General features: G+C 42.7%; 1 protein-coding gene across 1 annotated transcript in view; it reads left to right on the forward strand.

The window, feature by feature from the left end:
• The window catches only part of WWC1 (WW and C2 domain containing 1), a 227,517-nt gene that overhangs the window by 198,071 nt on the left and 10,303 nt on the right, over positions 1–19,143 (forward strand). Inside the window, exons 17-20 of the mRNA XM_063447439.1 lie at positions 13,045–13,145; positions 14,499–14,622; positions 16,158–16,322; positions 18,306–18,398. Of these exons, the coding sequence (XP_063303509.1) occupies positions 13,045–13,145; positions 14,499–14,622; positions 16,158–16,322; positions 18,306–18,398 (483 nt within the window). The remainder of the gene's footprint in view (positions 1–13,044; positions 13,146–14,498; positions 14,623–16,157; positions 16,323–18,305; positions 18,399–19,143) is intronic.

Below are 19,143 nucleotides of genomic sequence, written 5' to 3' on the forward strand. Positions count from 1 at the left end.
GTTAGACAGTATGACAAAGCACTCGATGTCGATTTACCAAGAACATTTTGATACATTATATAATGTATAAAAAAAATTTGATCAATTTTAAAAGGACACTCTAATTAACAAAATCACTATATCTTAATGTATTAGTTTTGGTCCTTATATGCGTCCCCTTTTCGCTGGCACGGAAAACACAATTTTTCTAAAACAGAGAGACAGAGCCACTAGAAGCACTTCCTTCTTAAAGGTACACTCCCACTCTATAACAATTTAATCTCAATGAGGTTATAAGCAGCAGTAGCTCTGTGCAGTCTTGCATTTAGGGGTTAAACTGTGTTCCAAAGGTTTAACCTCTGAACTTTTTTCTCTCTGCTCAACTGGTGTGCCTACACATTTATTCTCTCTGGCCTCTGTAATGATTAGGAAGGATGCCAGCCAGTCAGTTATATGCTGAGAGTATCACTGGCAATCCATTTAAAGTAATAGTATGACTAGAGGTAGGAATAGAGGAGGCAGAGCTGTTGGATGCGGGGGTAACCAGTTTAAGGTAAGCCCAAAGATAAGACAATGTTATCACAGATATGCTATTGCAGCTTTTCTGCCTGGACAGTAGACTGACCATTTAACAGATACTTGTCCAATCTTTATGAGTTTGGCACTCTAAAAATCACCCAATACATGTATTTTTTTTTATCATAGTTTGTAGCTATAATAAACTCAGAAATGTTTATTTTAAACATTGACCTACTGATGGGCTCAGCATATCTCACTATTACCGGAGACCTGAAACTTATTTTTAACTTGTGCATTTTAATGTAAGCCTTTTGAAGCTAAGGCCAACCAGGTGTACTATTATGCCAAATGGAAATGTCAACAACCATTAACAAAATGGTGGGCTTTCAAAATGCTTTTCTTATTTTTTTCCCCACAAAAAAAGTATAAAATGAGCACAATTAAATCTAATTGGAACACTAATGGGTCCTTAGGGGTAGCCCAAACAAACAAGGCTTGAATCCATATCTATTTTTTCACTCTACGCCTTAAACAATACTCTGTTGGCACAGACTGAACACATCTTCCTCTACAACAACCTGTGGACTCCGTGTTATATTGAGGAATATAGAGGGCCTTAATTTCCCTGTGAAATTGATACCGGAGAAACTGACGGAAGCGAAGCACAGAGAGATGGACACAGGTTTCTTCGGGAAGGAAGAGATTCTTTATTGGATCACCGATCGGGACTCAGAGGGACTAACGTCACCAAAATACAACAAGTTCTGAGCCCCGGACAATAGTGCAGGCTCCTTATATAGGCACATAACTCCTCCCATATTAAGCTCCACCCACACATTCTCTTGACCAATCAATACAAATAAGAATTAACTTCCTGCTTGACCGCATGGCTTGTCCAGCACAATGGAGGAGGGGAATACTACATCCTGTATTCTTGCACATGCTCCGTACACTACTGATCGTATCTTGCCTCGTGCAACCAACTGATCGATACGTCAGCATATGCACGTACACATGCCACGTGGTAATCTCGGCCTACTAAATTTATTTTTACCGAGATTCCACCACATTTACTTGAGGCATCACTTAACCTTGGTTTGCATACACCGCAAGTTACCTTGAACTAGACCAGACTTATCTTATGATGTGAATCTTCAACACTCATCTTCCTGCATTGGTTCTCCCTGATCTAGAGCCTCATATTTATAAATTGCCATTATCTGTGCAGCAGCCTTCCTCTCTGCTATATTTTCTATCAGGCTTTGCACAGACCCAACTACTAAGGGTATAAGACACGGCAGGAGTAGACACAACATTAAAATCAGCAGGACTCCACCTACCACTGCCTTAAGCCCTCCAAACCACTCATACCAGCTACCAAACCAACTGCTTGGATTATACCCTTTCCATACCTGAGTAGGCACATGCGCTAGTTTAACCATATGGCTAGTAAGCTCAGCTATTGCTTGTCCTTCGTCATCTATTTGAAGACAGCAATTGCTCAGGTTAAACTTCCCACATACACCTCCCTCTACTGCCAAAAGGTAATCCAAGGCTAATCTATTTTGGTAGACTGCTGTCCTCATCCTGGTATTATGCTTCGCTAGAAGATTGAGCGCTTGTGAGGTCTCGTTAGTAATAATCTCAACCACCGCCTGTAATCTTATAATACGGTTGAGCATATAAATAGGGGTTCTATAACCAAAGGTACCATCTTCTGCCCACGTGGCTGGCCCATAATAATCTATAATACGCTGGGGAGGCCATTCATTATCTTCCCAGGCGCCTATCTCTATGGGTCCCCTTTTCTTCCTATGATTCACATCATACACTTTAACACCTAAAGTCTCACCTGTTTCAATAGGTAACAAGAAGAAGGATGGTTTGAGCATACCCAACACACATGCCCCTTCCCAGTCCTGTGGCAACTCCGAATAGGCTTTCTTACCACAGATCCAGTACAAATTTGCTGGGGCTCTCCAGGTAGATGTGATGGATAAATCAAACCACACATCCTTTAAATTGGCGTATCTAGCAAACGGGTTAGATGGTTCTGAGACATTTGAAGCCGACCACCAAGTTGTATTCTTTGTATCATCATCATAAGCTTTTTGCCCTAGACAAGTTAATTCTCCTACAGAAGTATTATACATCATTCCTTTCCTTGCTATGCAAACATAACCTATGATGGAGGTCTTTAATCTCCACTCAGATTTACCTCTAACACTCATATGATAATCGGCTTGTGTAGATATTAATTGGTCAACTGCCTCAGAACCGGACATTACCTCCTTTGCTTCCCAAGGCCATTGGTCTCCCATGTTAGTACCTCCACACACATAGCAGTTGGTAACATTAAGACTACCGGCAATACTTTCGGCTAAATCAATGAACAGGTTTTTAGCATTATGGGGGATCTTATTATCTATACTCATCTCTTCATAAAAGGAATGGTATACTTGATGAGTCTGGGAGGATACCGTATCAGTCTCTATCCCTATAAACAATACTGTCCCAGGATCTAAACCCGTCCCATATATTTGAAACCCAAATAAATTGCCATACTTGTCTAAGAACTTATCGGGGTTATTTATAAGTATATGGACTGGATTGCATTCCATAGACTTACAATATGGGCTGGTAGGCAACTTAGTCACTATCATGTCTTTGTCTACTGTCTGTCCCCAAGTTGCCCACCCCACACAAGACCAATATGGGCAAAAGTTATAATCTCTATTTGGGCATCTAGGACTCACATATTTATTTTTACTACTGGGACAAATATATTTATCATTAGACCCATACGTCCTCTCCCATCTAAGATCCCCACATACATTCCACGGCTTTCTACCACTTGATATCGCTTTACACGCATCAAATAGCAGAACACCCGAAGAATGTACGGATTCTAACACCGTCTTATTAATTAGGGTCCCCTGAGGATCTCCATTCCTGAGAGTCAACCAAATTGTACGAGGTTGATACTCCGGACTGAAGCACTTAGGTTCTCCTACTCCTAAATGGCACACACTATATTCTATATTAAGGTATCTACATCTTGATACATCTCCTTTACACTCGTATTGTGAATGCCAAATTAGGGTTTGGGAAATATGGTTACCTGTTCTTGTAGTCTTAATGCATACCTCACAGCTAGGAGTGTCGGTACCTCTACCTTCCTGAATATAAAAATACACATAAATAAACATTATCAAGAACACATCTTTCGCCGTCATCCTCAGTCTTCGTCCGTGCGAAGGCACCTCAGCTTCCAGGATGTAAGGGCTGCAGGGAATGGAGTTCTGCTCGTCTTCACAGGAGTCCCTTCGAGACTTTCCCTGGCTTATATACTATACGTCGGTGGGCGGACAGGCTTTATTATGGCCTTCTCACTCACGCACCAAATCCCTGAAACAATAAAATTTTGTAATCCACACAAATTCCTCGTTACTCCGACTGAGTCGTGCGTTTTAACCGGATCTTGCAGGGATTCTCTGGATCTGCTGTAACTTGCCAAGAATCGACTGCTGCTGGTTTAACCCTGGAGTGATGTATCCACGGAGTCACTTCGGCTACTTTTATCGCTGTAGGGGTAGACAAAAGAACAACATAAGGACCTCTCCATTTGGGCCCTAACGGTACATTATTCCACTCTTTAATCCACACTTGGTCTCCTGGATGGTAACTATGAACTGGGGGATAAATATTCACAGGTAATCTATCTTGTACCCATTTCTGTACCTCCTCCATAGTCTTACCCAACTCTACAACCTGCTGCCGGGTAATTCCTTCTCCCAACTGACTCAAGTCCCCCCTTAAGTTACCAAGTACAAGAGGTGGTCGCCCATACATGATTTAAAAAGGAGAGAGGCCCATCCTTCTGGTAGGGGTACTGCGGATTCGCAATAAAGCTATGGGTAAGAGAACGTTCCACTTAAGTTGGGTTTCCTGACACATTTTAGCCAACTGATTCTTAATAGTTCTATTCATTCTCTCTACCTTACCAGAACTCTGGGGTCTATATGCCGTATGAAGCCTCCACTTTATACCAAGCATATGAGTCAGTTGTTGTAGGCACTGATGAACAAAAGCTGGACCATTGTCCGATCCTATAGAGCAGGGTAGTCCATATCGGGGTATTATTTCTCGTAGCAGGAATCTCACAACTTCTCCTGCTTTCTCTGTACGAGTAGGACATGCTTCTACCCAGCCTGAATAGGTGCACACAATTACCAACAGGTAACGATGTCCACCCGATTTAGGCATCACTGTAAAGTCAATTTGTAAATCGGACATGGGGAGTCCTCCCATAAACTGGACTCCTGGTGGCTTTACTGGTCCTTGTCTTGCATTATTTTTAGCACACGTTACACATCTTCGTACAATGGCCTGAGTCAAGTTGGACAATCTTGGTATGTAGAAATGTTTTCTGAGAGATTCTTCTGTGCTGTCTCTCCCAGAATGTGTCCCGTTGTGATAATTTTGGACAATTTCTACCGCTAGTGATGCTGGAATGACTATTCTTCCATCTTCTAGCTGATACCATTTGTTCTCCAAATACTTTCCAGGTTCAGTCTTTAACCACTCCTCTTCTTGAGCTGTATAAACTGGAGTCCATTGAGACAGCGGAGTTGGTATAAGAGCAGCTATATGCCCCACATACTCCTGTCTTCCTGATTCAGCGGCACGCTTAGCTGCACTATCTGCCATCCGATTTCCTTTGGTTACATCACCATCTCCTCTCAGATGCGCTCGACAATGTATGATACCGACTTCTTTCGGCTCCCACACTGCTTCCAATAGTTGTAGGATTTCAGCTGCATACTTGATTTCTTTGACTTCTGAATTCAATAGTCCTCTTTCTTTATACAAAGCTCCGTGGGCATGAGTGGTTAAAAACGCATACTTGGAGTCCGTGTAGATGTTCACTCTTAAACCTTCAGCCAATTGTAACGCTTGTGTCAGTGCTATCAATTCTGCCTTTTGTGCTGATGTTCCTTTCGCCAGTGGCCGAGCTTCTATCACCTTGTCTATTGTTGTTACTGCATATCCTGCATAGCGGATCCCTTCTTTCACATAACTACTGCCGTCGGTATAATATTGAGCATCAGGGTTCTGGATGGGAAAATCACGAAGATCTGGTCTACTTGAGAATACTTCATCCATTACTTCCAAACAATCATGTTGACTTTCAGTAGGTTGTGGCAAAAGGGTAGCTGGATATAAGGTGTTTACAGTCTCTAAATGCACTCTTGGGTTTTCACACAACATTGCTTGATACTTGGTCATACGGCTGTTACTAAACCAATGATTTCCTTTGTAATCCAACAACGTCTGTACTGCATGTGGGACTCTACAGCTACGGCTCTTAGACAAGGTGGAAGTCCGCTGGCCACTGCATCCAGTTGCTTAGACATGTAGGCAACAGGTCTTTGCCATGATCCCAAGTACTGTGTCAATACTCCCACAGCCATTCTTCTTTGCTCATGTACATACAGGTAGAATGGTCGTGTGTGATCAGGTAGACCTAATGCTGGGGCACTCATCAAAGCCTTCTTCACATCTTCAAATGCCGTTTGCTGTTCTTGAGTCCATAAGAAGGGGTCGTGCTCTGTACCTTTGATAGCTGCGTACAGAGGTTTTGCCAGTATCGCGTAGCTGGGAATCCATATCCTACAGAAGCCTGCTGCCCCCAAGAATTCTCGCACTTGTCTTCTATTCTTGGGTATCGGTATTTGGCACACAGCTTCTTTTCTCTCTGGCCCCATAATTCTTTGACCTTCAGAGATATGGAATCCCAGATATTTGACAGTTGGCAAACACAACTGAGCCTTTTTCCTAGACACCTTGTATCCTGCCTTCCAGAGAATGTGTAGTAGATCGTGCGTTGCTTGCTGACATATTTCCTTTGTAACTGCTGCTATCAACAAGTCATCTACATACTGTAACAATACACACTCTCCTGGGATGGACTCGAAATCCAGTAGATCTTGACTTAGAGCTGAACCAAATAGGGTAGGTGAATTTTTAAACCCTTGGGGCAGTCTTGTCCAGGTCATTTGGCATTTTGAGCCCGTTACAGCGTTCTCCCATTGGAAAGCGAAAATACATTGACTTTCTGCGGCAATTCGGAGGCAAAAGAAGGCATCTTTGAGGTCTAAGACTGTAAAGTAAGTAGCCCCGCCCGGAATTAAAGCAAGCAGGTTATATGAATTGGGTACAACTGGATGTATACTAACAACCGCATCATTGACTGCTCTCAAGTCCTGCACAGGTCGATACTCATCTGTACCGGGCTTTTGAACAGGCAGCAATGGGGTGCTCCAGGGGGAAGTACAGAATTTTAGGATACCATACCGTATGAACTTATCCAGATAAGATTGTATGTTCTTCTTAGCCTTCTGCGGGATGTGATATTGTCTTAGGCTTACTGGATAAACCCCAAGTTTTAGTTCAATTTTAATAGGTGGAATATTGCGGGCCAGTCCTGGTGGGTTGTTCTCTGCCCAAACTCCTGGTATGTTGAATAAGGACTCATCACTCCTAGGGTTTTGGCTAGTCAACGCTGTATAAAGTCGCCACTCTTCTTCCTTTGGTACGGATAATGTCATAATACCTGAAGGTCCATTAAACTTTAAGGATGTTGTTCCATTTGGTAGGAACGTAATCTGCGCTTGTAACTTAGATAGCATATCACGTCCCAGCAATTGGACTGGACATTCAGGCATATAAAGGAATTGATGTTTTACTACGTGGCCTCCCAATGTACAGAGTCGACTTTTAAGAACCGGTTTTTCAGCACTTCTTCCAGTTGCTCCTATTACAGTAATAGTCCTTCCAGATGGAGGAGCAACTAGATTAGTCACCACTGAATGTTCAGCACCAGTGTCGATCATGAACGCACTCCTTTTTCCCCCTATTGATACATCGACCATAGGCTCCGCTCGACCAAGGGGGATGGAGCCCGGTCGGTATCAATAGTCCTCCATGACCGTGTCAGCCAATCCTACAAAGTCCCTACCTTCTCTATCGCGGGACCTTTGCGCTGCTGGGAAATACCTATCTTCCCTAACACTTCCTCTGTTCCCATTGCTCCCTCTATTACCATTGCTCCCTCCGGGGCCTCCTCTACCTCTCGCTCTGCCTCTAAAGTTTCCATAACCTGTCCTAGGTCTGTCTCTCTCACACTGTTCTCTTCGAGGACACTCATTTCTCCAATGCCCTTCTTCCCTACAGTATGCGCACTGATTTCTACTTAGAGGTTCCTCATTCCACTTACTATCGCCTCTATCTGGGCCCCGTCTATCTACGCCTGCGATCGCTACCGCTAACATATCTGCCTTTCTACGCATCTTGCGCTCTTCCTCTTTCTTACTTTCTGTTTCCCTGTTCATATACACCTTATTTGCTACCTCCATTAGTTGGGTGATAGACATACCTGCAAACCCTTCTAACTTCTGTAGCTTACGCTTAATATCTCCGTAAGCTTGGCTGACAAAGGCGGAGTTCACCATTCGGGAATTATCTGCGTCTTCCGGATTAAAGGGGGTATACAAGCGGTATGCCTCCAATAATCGGTCATAAAAGACACTGGGCGCTTCATCACTTTTCTGAATCACCCCAACTGTCTTCGACATATTAATGGCTTTCTTTCCTCCGGCTTTCATGCCAGCAATTATAGCGTCTCTATAGGCTCTGAGTTGAACCATATCAGCACCATTTACATTCCAGTCGGGATCGGTGTTAGGATAATGTGTTGCGGCCCATGCTGATGGATTGGCTTGATTCAAAGTACGGGCTTTATCCTCTAGCGCTTTAATGGCCGCTTGATTTATTCTTGTCCTTTCCTCATTGTTAAACAAAGTCATTAATAACTGCTGGCAATCAGCCCATGTCGGGTTATGTGTCTGTACTATTGAGGTGAACAGATCGGTCATAGCTTGTGGTTTCTCAGTATACGAGGAATTGTGGGTCTTCCAATTCAAGAGATCGGTTGTCGTGAACGGGACATATACGAAGACTGGGTCAGCATGTGCCATTTGACCTGCGGCATCGATATAGGCTGACCCGGGATTCAGACGAAGAGGCATCTGATAATGTTTTAATTGTTGGGTACCAGTCAGTTGTCGGGTTAGTATGGGGCTACGTGGAGGGGCATCAGTTAGAGGTTCCGGTCGGGGGTAATAAAACATGAGGATGTGGGAGCTTGGTTTTGGGAAAAGGTAGTAAATAAAACACTTCGAGCCGAGCTAGAAGAAGCTTGACCGGAAGTCTGAAGTGGCGCCAAATCAGGATATTCGGATCTAATGGGGGTTGGCTCTGGTTCCGGAAGGGGAGATTTAGTACGAGAGGGGGTGGATTCTGTACTGGAGGAGGAAGCGGAAGTGGATGAGGGCAATGAGGGAAGGGGTGCAGGACTTCCTGCATTTGCGTCACTTCCTCTTAACGGAAAGTAAGGGGGCGGCAAAGGGATCTCGGACTCAGGGGGCGTGTCCAAAATGGGCCTAACACCAGTCCTAGTGGACAAACAAGTCCTAGCCACCATGAGGCGACATTGCTCCTCGTGGCATGTCTGAATCCATTTTGGCGAGTCATTTACGGCCTGTCTCCAACAATCAATATAAGGAAACTGCCCGTAAAGTTCAGGCCTACCCGATACAGCCACGTGTAAGCGCTGTACCAGAGTTGGATCCAAACTGCCACGTGGCGGCCATGCCGCAACCAAAGTAGGCCACTCCCTAGTACACAAAGTGACCAAACGTACAGGAGACATTTTAACCCCAAAATCACAAGTTTTGAATCCCTTTTTAAAATTCTTCACCATACAACCTAAGGCAGTGCTCCCCAACCTTTTTATCGCCGCGGACCGGTAAACATTTGATAATTTTTCCGTGGCCCGCTTGTTTTGATTTAATAAGACAAAAAAAAAACCAGTCACATATATTAAAAAAACACACAGACACATACATAGTCAGAAAATCACAAACACAGTCACATAAAGACAGACTCAAAATTGTGTGTATGTGTGTGTGAGCGGTGCAGTGTGTATGTGAGGGTGGCAGTGTGTGTGAGAGTTGCAGTGTGTGTGTGTTTGGGGCGGTGTGTCTATGGGGGGCAGTGTTTGCGGGGCAGTGTGTGTAGTGTGTGTATGGGGCAGTGTGTGTAGTGTGTGTATGGGGCAGTGTTTGTGGGGCAGTGTGTGTAGTGTGTGTATGGGGCAGTGTTTGCAGTGTGTGTATGGGGCAGTGTTTGGGGGCAGTGTGTGTAGTGTGTGTATGGGGCAGTGTGTGTATGGGGGAGTGTTTGTGGGGCAGTGTGTGTATGGGGGCAGTGTGTGTAGTGTGTGTATGGGGGAGTGTTTGTGGGGCAGTGTGTGTAGTGTTTGTGGGGCAGTGTGTGTAGTGTGTGTGTGGGGCAGTGTGTGTATGGGGCAGTGTTTGTGGGGCAGTGTGTGTATGGGGGCGGTGTGTCTATGGGGGGCAGTGTTTGCGGGGCAGTGTGTGTAGTGTGTGTATGGGGCAGTGTGTGTAGTGTGTGTATGGGGCAGTGTTTGTGGGGCAGTGTGTGTAGCGTGTGTATGGGGGCAGTGTTTGCAGTGTGTGTATGGGGCAGTGTTTGGGGGCAGTGTGTGTAGTGTGTGTATGGGGCAGTGTGTGTATGGGGGAGTGTTTGTGGGGCAGTGTGTGTATGGGGGCAGTGTGTGTAGTGTGTGTAGTGTGTGTATGGGGGAGTGTTTGTGGGGCAGTGTGTGTAGTGTTTGTGGGGCAGTGTGTGTAGTGTGTGTGTGGGGCAGTGTGTGTATGGGGCAGTGTTTGTGGGGCAGTGTGTGTATAGGGCAGTGTTTGTGGGGCAGTGTGTGTATGGGGGCAGTGTGTGTATGGGGAGTAAGGAGGGTAGGGAGGCTTTTTTTTTATTTATTTAATTAAAAATAATATATTGATGTCCCCCCTCCCTTCTTACCTTTACTGGGAGGAGGGGGGACATTTCTTAGTCCCTGGTGGTCCGGTGGGGATTCCCTGGTGGTCCGGTGGTGGTGAGGTGAACTCTAGCCCAGTTACAGGGCTAGAGTTCACTCTCGCGAGATTTGGAGCGTTGCCGTGGTTACCGCGGCAACGCTCCAAATCTCGCGAGAGGAGGACCCGGAGGAGCTGCAGGTAAGAGCTCCCGGGTCCTCTCTCACTCCCTCCCCTGCCGGCTGTCAGCAATGTGCCTGCAGACCGGGGAGGGAGATCTCTGATCTCCCCTCCGGTCCGCAGGCACATTGCAGGGCTGGCACTTGGCAATGCCAGCCCTGCATTAGCCGGCAGGCTCGCACACCCCTGGGCGGCCCGGTACCGTTTGATCCACGGACCGGTACCGGTCCGCGGCCCGGGGGTTGGGGAACACTGACCTAAGGGATCCGGAATCGTTGACTGCGACGCGCCCATACTTATCAATGGAACGTCGTTGACAACGAATACTATGCACGCGTACTATTCAACAGTCACACCCGTTTCCTCTGGCAACAGCACCACGTGGTACAGTTACCAAGTGAAACGTACACAATAACACAATAAACACTCAGGGAATTCCCGTACACACACAGCTGTTACACCAGTCACTAGATAATCAATATTATGCCCTTTGGCGAAACTATACCGTCACCCACGCTATAATTCTCTATATACGAATTACCCGTCTATAACACACCCCAGTAACATCGTCTTTTACAAATAGCGGTTACAGTACGGTTAGCATAGGTCAAAGCACAATTTAAGGTCACAATACAATTATTAGTGGTTATGGTGTTAAACATGCAATAGACGACAATGATTAGTACTTATATACAGTGTCAGTAAATATACAGGGTTATGGTACCGTGCACTATAATACAGCAACACACTATTAACACTCTCGCTAGACGGCTGAGCTCGCGCCATCTAACAAGATATACACTTTACTAAACAATCTTTATCACATTTACAATTCCCAACTAAACTATTGGCCAGTACCTTGAATAGACTACCAAAAACTATCTACATACGTTTTGGTTAGCCACACTGCCCAAGCACACACATATAGCGAGCTAGAGGACCGAATTTACAAAGACGCCTCTTAGTCGATTACTATCAAAAATCTAGTGGGTTCCAAATTTACACGCCATCCCACTTAGCAAAGATAGGTTGAGAGCTAGCGAACCGAATTTACACAGACGCCGCTCAGTCTCCCGGTCCCTCCGACCTAGCGAACAAAATATACACCCTAGAACGCTAGTCTAGACAAGACACCGGTGTCCGGCTAGGGCTATTTACACCAGAGCCCCGCCTGACTAACAAAATCAAACGGTCTGACTAAAGAGCGTTCGATCGAGCGGTGCGCCTTCGCTCCTTCCCTCCGACAGAGGGGGCAGATTCCATACACAATTCAAACCCCTGATGGGCCTACCGCACAATCGGTATACCCCTAGTGGGTCTGCCGTCTAAAACAGCAGTTGTCTTACCTCCTCGTTCCTGAACCTGAGTTCACACTCATCGACGGGGACACCCCAGCACTTCTCACGTAGAGGCCGATGATCTCCTGGACAACAGACCAGTGGCGCCGAGACGAAGGGAGGTCCACGCAGAAGTTCAGGGGTGCAGCCGTAGAGAACGTGGGCAAAGATAGACCGTCTCACGCCTCTGCCTCTCAGCTACCGTTGAACGATGAGCTTCCCGGCCAATGCACCAAATGATACCGGAGAAACTGACGGAAGCGAAGCACAGAGAGATGGACACAGGTTTCTTCAGGAAGGAAGAGATTCTTTATTGGATCACCGATCGGGACTCAGAGGGACTAACGTCACCAAAATACAACAAGTTCTGAGCCCCGGACAATAGTGCAGGCTCCTTATATAGGCACATAACTCCTCCCATAATAAGCTCCACCCGCACATTCTCTTGACCAATCAATACAAATAAGAATTAACTTCCTGCTTGACCGCATGGCTTGTCCAGCACAATGGAGGAGGGGAATACTACATCCTGTATTCTTGCACATGCTCCGTACACTACTGATCGTATCTTGCCTCGTGCAACCAACTGATCGATACGTCAGCATATGCACGTACACATGCCACGTGGTAATCTCGGCCTACTAAATTTATTTTTACCGAGATTCCACCACAAAATCTAATATAATTTTTTAAAAAAGTACCTCGCAACATCATTAGCTCCTATTATGGTAAATATACTGGTTTGGTTGATTGGAAAGTACTCTTTCTTAATTTAACTTCTGAAATACCAGGATAAATTGTGGAACACAAACCAAGAAAGTTGTGATTGGTGGTGATTGAAAGCCTCTTCCACCTGAATTCAGTGGATCCTCAGTACATTGTTCAACACATATCTGCACACACGATAAATTGCAGTAATCTTCATTGCTGAGTTTAGAAGTAAAGGCTAAACAAATAAAAGGTTTTGGACCCATTTTCCGCAAGAGTGTTGTGTTTGACACACGCTGTAATGCATCGATGTCAAGAGGTTGTCTGAAAGCCAATCTTCAGACTAATTATATATGCTCTTTCTACAGGACTCTGTGAGTGCACTTTTAGAACAGACTGCTGTTGAACTAGAAGCTGTAGAAAAGCAGTTTGAAGAAATTGGATTGGTTGAAGTGGAAGAAGATACCTGGTGAGTGACTAAATTGTTGATGTTGTTAAAGTGAGTTATAATATTTCCTGACGGCTGACTAACATGTGAACACTGTTTGGAATTTTATCATTAATTTGAGCCAGATAGTGTTTCATTAAAAAGTGTGAATCTTATTGTTTTGTTTTTTTTCTTAATATTTTACCGTCTTCATCCTCTGATTTACTCTGTAACATCTCTCTTGTCTGTCTTGCTTTATTTCCCTTGCTTCTTTTTCTGTCTCTCTCCTTTTTTTTTTTTTCACAAATTAAGCTAATTAATTTGGTCATGGAATTTAGCCTGCTAATTAATATATTGCATGTTAAACAAAGCGTTTAATGATTGATAATTGATATAATCAGTGGCTATATGGTTGCTATCTAGGATTATAATGGAGGTATTTTAGAAACACTAAATTAGATGTCACTCGTTGACTTGCTGGTGCTAAATAAAAGATCAAATTAGGTCCCTCAGTGTTATTCAGGGTCTAAATAACGAGCATTTTCAGCTAAAGGTACACGACTTTGGGGAGAAAAGTTAAGATACAGTTGGGGGAATTAAATATTTTAAATAGAGGCTAAGGTTGACGGCCGGGCTCCCTTATAATTTAATTGTGGTTTAGACATTGAGCATTGCCAACTAGCAAGTAGGAAGTGAGACACACAATCTGCACTTGAAGAGTGATAGCAAAAGCATAATTTGCATTGGCAAAAGCACATTTTGAGAAAACACTGCAAACACGGTACAGTTCATGTGTAGGGCAAAGAAAGCACTGCAAGTGGAACATCTCTGATATAATACAGCCCGAACATCATTTATTGACTGTCATGCATAGCAAAGTGTGAAATCAGACATTATATACCTTACCTGAAGACCACAATTCAATTAGCTCACAGTGCTGTAACGTAACTGAAAGTACTGTAGCCATACTACAAAAGACGAATAATAAATTAAATCAAACAACTTTTAGAAGTATCCTAGCGGTGAATACACCTGTTTCTATAGACATTGACAATGTCTATGCATGCATTTACATACGTTTTTGAAATGTATGTATAAATCTTTATTAAAACATTTCGATAGTGAGGACTGAATCATATTTATTTATTTCCTGTAGCATCAATTTTATACTTTGTAAACATATGTCTAAGCAGTGTATATAATGTTTGCGTGCGTGTTTGTGTGCGCGCACACTAATAAATGCAACCTGAGTTTTGTTTCCTGGCATTTAAAAGGGAATTTTTTAAATTGTGTAACTGCACCATCTGCTGGTTAATAAAATAACTACAGCATTGGCCACATTTTCATTGAGCTGTTAAAATTTGTATTTGCTTCCCCTTTCCTCTATAAAAATAGGCCTGAGGAGCTAAACCCTGGCCATGATGAAGAAGGTGGCAGTGAAAATGAAGAAGACAATGAAAACCCACAATGTGAAGCAGAAGACACAGCACAGTCAGACCCAGAGTTAGCTCCAGTGAAGGTGAGCGTACAGTTAATATACTTAAATAGTAAAACCTTTCTAGAATGGGTTTGACTACGTTCATAAATCTCCAGTAATGTTCCCATAATAGATCATACGATGAGGCAGGCAGGGAGTAACCTAATCTACACAGATAGTCTGTATGTATTCAACTGCAGATGACAACATTCTGAGTCACACACAAGGCACTCGCTCGATGCAAAAAGTTGTTCTACCCTAAAATAAATCCTTTCACTTCCCTGAAATAACACTATAAAAGGTGACTTTTTCTCAAATTCTTTGCATCTCGACCCACTCTGATCCTCTAACTAATTATAACATGTATTTCCAGTGTTGACTGGTGACATTTCAAGTAGGTGGGGCACCAGACAGGACATGGGGATCTGACTCGCCCCCTATTTTTCTTGTAATCATTAATAGGAAAATGTCTATATGGCTGCTCTACCTCCATAATATGTGGACGATCCCATAAATAAGAAAAAAAAACATATAGCCATATTATTTAGCAAAAACAAAATGATATGTGTATTATATTTGTAGATATATATATATATATATATATATATATTTATATATATATATATATATATAAAATTGAAAATAGCCCTGTCGTCCCATATAACAGAGAAGGGAGCCAGCTGGCCTTGATCTGTTTTACCTTACACTCATGGCGGCAGGCAAGGCTGTGACTTGAGGTGCCTGCCGCCATTCTGCTGGCTCCCTTGCTGCCTGATTGTAGGGCTTATTAGGGCAGGCGGCACTTCATACATTGGGTGCCTGCCTCAATAAGATCGGTCAGGGATCACGCCAGGGGAGTGCACAGAGCGGCAAGAGGCTGTGTGTCACACAGCTCCCTCCATCACTGTGCTAGCAGCCCACTGTCCTGTGTAAGAGGCTGCCAGTGGCTGCTAGCTACATTTTCAGAAGGGAGAGTGCCAGCCGACCATGCTCACTTCTAATTTGCAATAATGGCAGCAGTCACTGCCGTCATATAAAGTGCCTGCCGCCATTATTGCAAATTAGAAGTGAGCATGGTCGGCTGGCACTCTCCCTTCTGAAAATGTAGCTAGCAGCCACTGCCAGCCTCTTACACAGGACAGTGGGCTGCTAGCACAGTGATGGAGGGAGCTGTGTGACACAGGGTAACACATAAAATGACATTTACAGTGATTATTATTCACACACACTGACATTGATAACCATTCACGCACATTGAAACCTGCACTGACCAACCAGTGGCTTGTTTCCATGCTTGTCACAGTCATTTAACGCAAAGTCTGAAATCTCCAAAATGGCTAACATAGACTTTCAGACAGTGCATGATAACAGACCCCCCAAAGAGAGTATAGTAACATAGGCCTGCATTTAGTAGAAAATACCAAACTCCAGCAGACAGTGAGTAATAACATATTGCACGTGGACGAAAATTGGAGAAATACTTTGATTTACCAGACACTTTATATTGATTCTAGAACTGTTATTTTTGTCACTTTTCACTGATGCTGATCTAACATTCTTTACAATGCCTTCTCTAGGTGGATAAGGAGACAAACACTGATGGTCTTGCACAGCCCTCTACTGTTGTACGTCCAAAAGACAAGCGTGCAGCCAACCCAATGCAGGCACCATTCCTACGAGGCAGTACTATAATACGCTCTAAAACTTTCTCACCAGGACCACAAAGCCAGTACATCTGCCGGGTAAGAAAACCATTCTTCTGTCTTATCTCAGTAACATTAAAAATAGAAAATGAATCCAGGCACTCCAAATGAATTCCAAGAGAAAGGCAATTTATTGGAACCAGCAGCTACAAAGCATTGGTTCCAATAAATATCCTTTCTCTTGGAATTCAATTGGAGTGCCTGGATTCATTTTCTATTTTTACTATTACATTTGGTCCATTTTGGTACTGGGACATATCCAGTGAAGCACCCTGGATTCCTGGCAAGGGGTGGAGTGCAGTTCCATCATTTTTTTTACATTTATCTCAGTAACATGACATAATCGTAATTGTCTTTCAAAACATGGCTTATCCTCTTGCAACCAAAACAGGTGCAAATGAATAAATGAATAAAACCAACAAAATAACATAAATAAAAATAACTTCAATAAGGAATGGATTGTCTGGAATTTCAAGTGAATTCAAACGAATTTCAAATTTTAGACCAAAATAACTCATCTGAAAACATAGCTGACTGGTCATGGTTTTAAGCCTTACAGGATATTGACTATCCTGGTATTTGCAGAGATTTGTACAGATAATTTCAAATTCCAGGACAAAATAGCTCACCCGAAAACATTAGCCGAGGTGGAAGTTTTTTTTCTGATTTCCATTTATTGGCCAAAATTTTTACAAATATTCATAGTTCTTTGAAGGCACACCTTGGCATCCAGATACTTCCTGTCCCATGATGCTCTGCCATTGTAGTGTTTGACAAACACCTGTGCATTGTGATACTACAAGGGAAAGACATGCAGAACAAGCTTGTACCATTTAATTTATAGCTACAAGTCAGAATTACAAAAATTACGAGAAAATAATGACTGCTCATTTTACATTCAATGGATTTCTGTGAGAATTACAAAAAAACACAAGACTGCTCATTTTACATTCAGTGGATGTCTGTGAAGTCCTCATGATAAGGTTGAAGGGTCACCATGAGCACCAAAACCCCTTCAGCTTACTGTCCCTACAGATGTACTTGAGTTTTGGGTAGGAAGATCATTTCAATCCAGGTTGTGCATGTAGCCTCATACACAACTTCAAATGAGCTAGGAGGAGAGAGATCCAACCTGAGCCATGGACTGCACCTCATTATTTCTAATCAGTGAACCGGGCTAAGTGTAAACTGACAGAATAACTATCCCCAAAAAGCAGGTCCACTCACTACTTGATGAATGGAACTGCTCTGTAAACAAATAATTTAGTCCCACAAACCTCTGCTGGAATATGAAACTCCTGATTGAAGGTCTTTCCTAGGTTAGGAAGGGGTCTGAATGCAGATGGACTTAACAGTGCATCCAAGGAAACTTTACCATTAAGGAGCTATTTTATTTGTTTAATTTCATTTTTTTGCATTGTTTTAAAGCATTATCTTTATAATACATTGCAAAAAGGAGGTTATTTCCCACCGATACCTTCCCATTAACATTAAAGCTGATAATATACATAGAGCGGGAGAGATGATCAAAATATGGATACAAGGTAGTAAATACAATAATTGCAGAATATAATGGCATCTATAAACCAGAGATCAGATAGTGAATGCACTAACCGTAATAAAATAATGCTCCCTCTGGGTTCTAAAGAAACTATAAACCATAAATCACAAGACTGAAAGCAGACTGGTCTATGGGAGTCCTTATTTTCACTTATTTAACATCCACTATTTTTTTTTTAATAATAGATGATTTAAATATGTAAGTAGATTAGTATAGAATACAAATAGTTCCAGTTTACGTAAAAATTACTTCAATATTTAAAAACATTTAAAAACATTTTTTGACTTTCACAATAGATGAATATAGTATATAGATAAATATTCACAGCTATTGTTTTTTTCTGACTGCCATACTATCCATTATATAGTATTATATAAATTGATTCATGTAGAATATAGAATAATGAGCTATCTGATTTATACACCAGATTTTTTCACTTTTCCCAAAAATTGCTTTTCTAGTTGAACCGCAGTGACAGCGACAGCTCAACACTATCTAAAAAGCTGCCTTTTGTCCGGAACTCTATGGAGAGGCGAAGTATGAGAGGGAAGCGGGTAAGATCATTTGTAACAAAACAAGCACCTAATCTGAATGATCTGGCAAACAGGCAGTCTATTGACACATCTTAATACATTCATATATGTATGACCTTAAACGTATATGATCAAGGGACACAATTTTGCTGTGAATATAAGATTTCTATTTTCAAGACTTTCGTGATTCTATACATTGATGCAAGGAGGTCACAAATTTACATGTGGAAACCTAACGTGCATAATGTATCTAAAAGCTGACTCCACTGCTTGTTGAGTAGACAGTCTGTTTTATCTTCCTTAGAGGGAACATTTATGAATGCAACGTGCAGCACCCAGTTCCAGAACAATTAACACAGAAGATATTATTTTGTTAGAAGTAGACCACTATGGGATTTTAGACAGAATCTGGATATCCATTAGTTTAGTGATTCTTCATGCATATCCACCCTCCAGGCAATGTCTAATAAATAATTCATCACGCTGAGTTTTAAAACTTTATTATAGAATAGAAAACAGTATCAGGCTCCGGTCTGCATATTTATTAATGTTCATGTAGTTAAGACAAGATTCTCCTCTCTTTTGCACGGCACAGGAAGAAAAGTATTAAAAAGGATATGAGGTGGGTATAGAACAAGGGCAGTATGTTGGCAGTGATTCAATGCTATTACAAGTAGTTATACTGTGTGTGATGCTGAAAGAATATAGTTTGGTTTTAGATCTTTCAGTCCCTGTGGTCTGTGAATGACAATAGGTTGGGCTTTAC

This window comes from Pelobates fuscus, chromosome 3 (genome assembly GCF_036172605.1).
Source record: "Pelobates fuscus isolate aPelFus1 chromosome 3, aPelFus1.pri, whole genome shotgun sequence".
In the NCBI taxonomy this organism is placed as follows: Eukaryota; Metazoa; Chordata; class Amphibia; order Anura; family Pelobatidae; genus Pelobates; species Pelobates fuscus.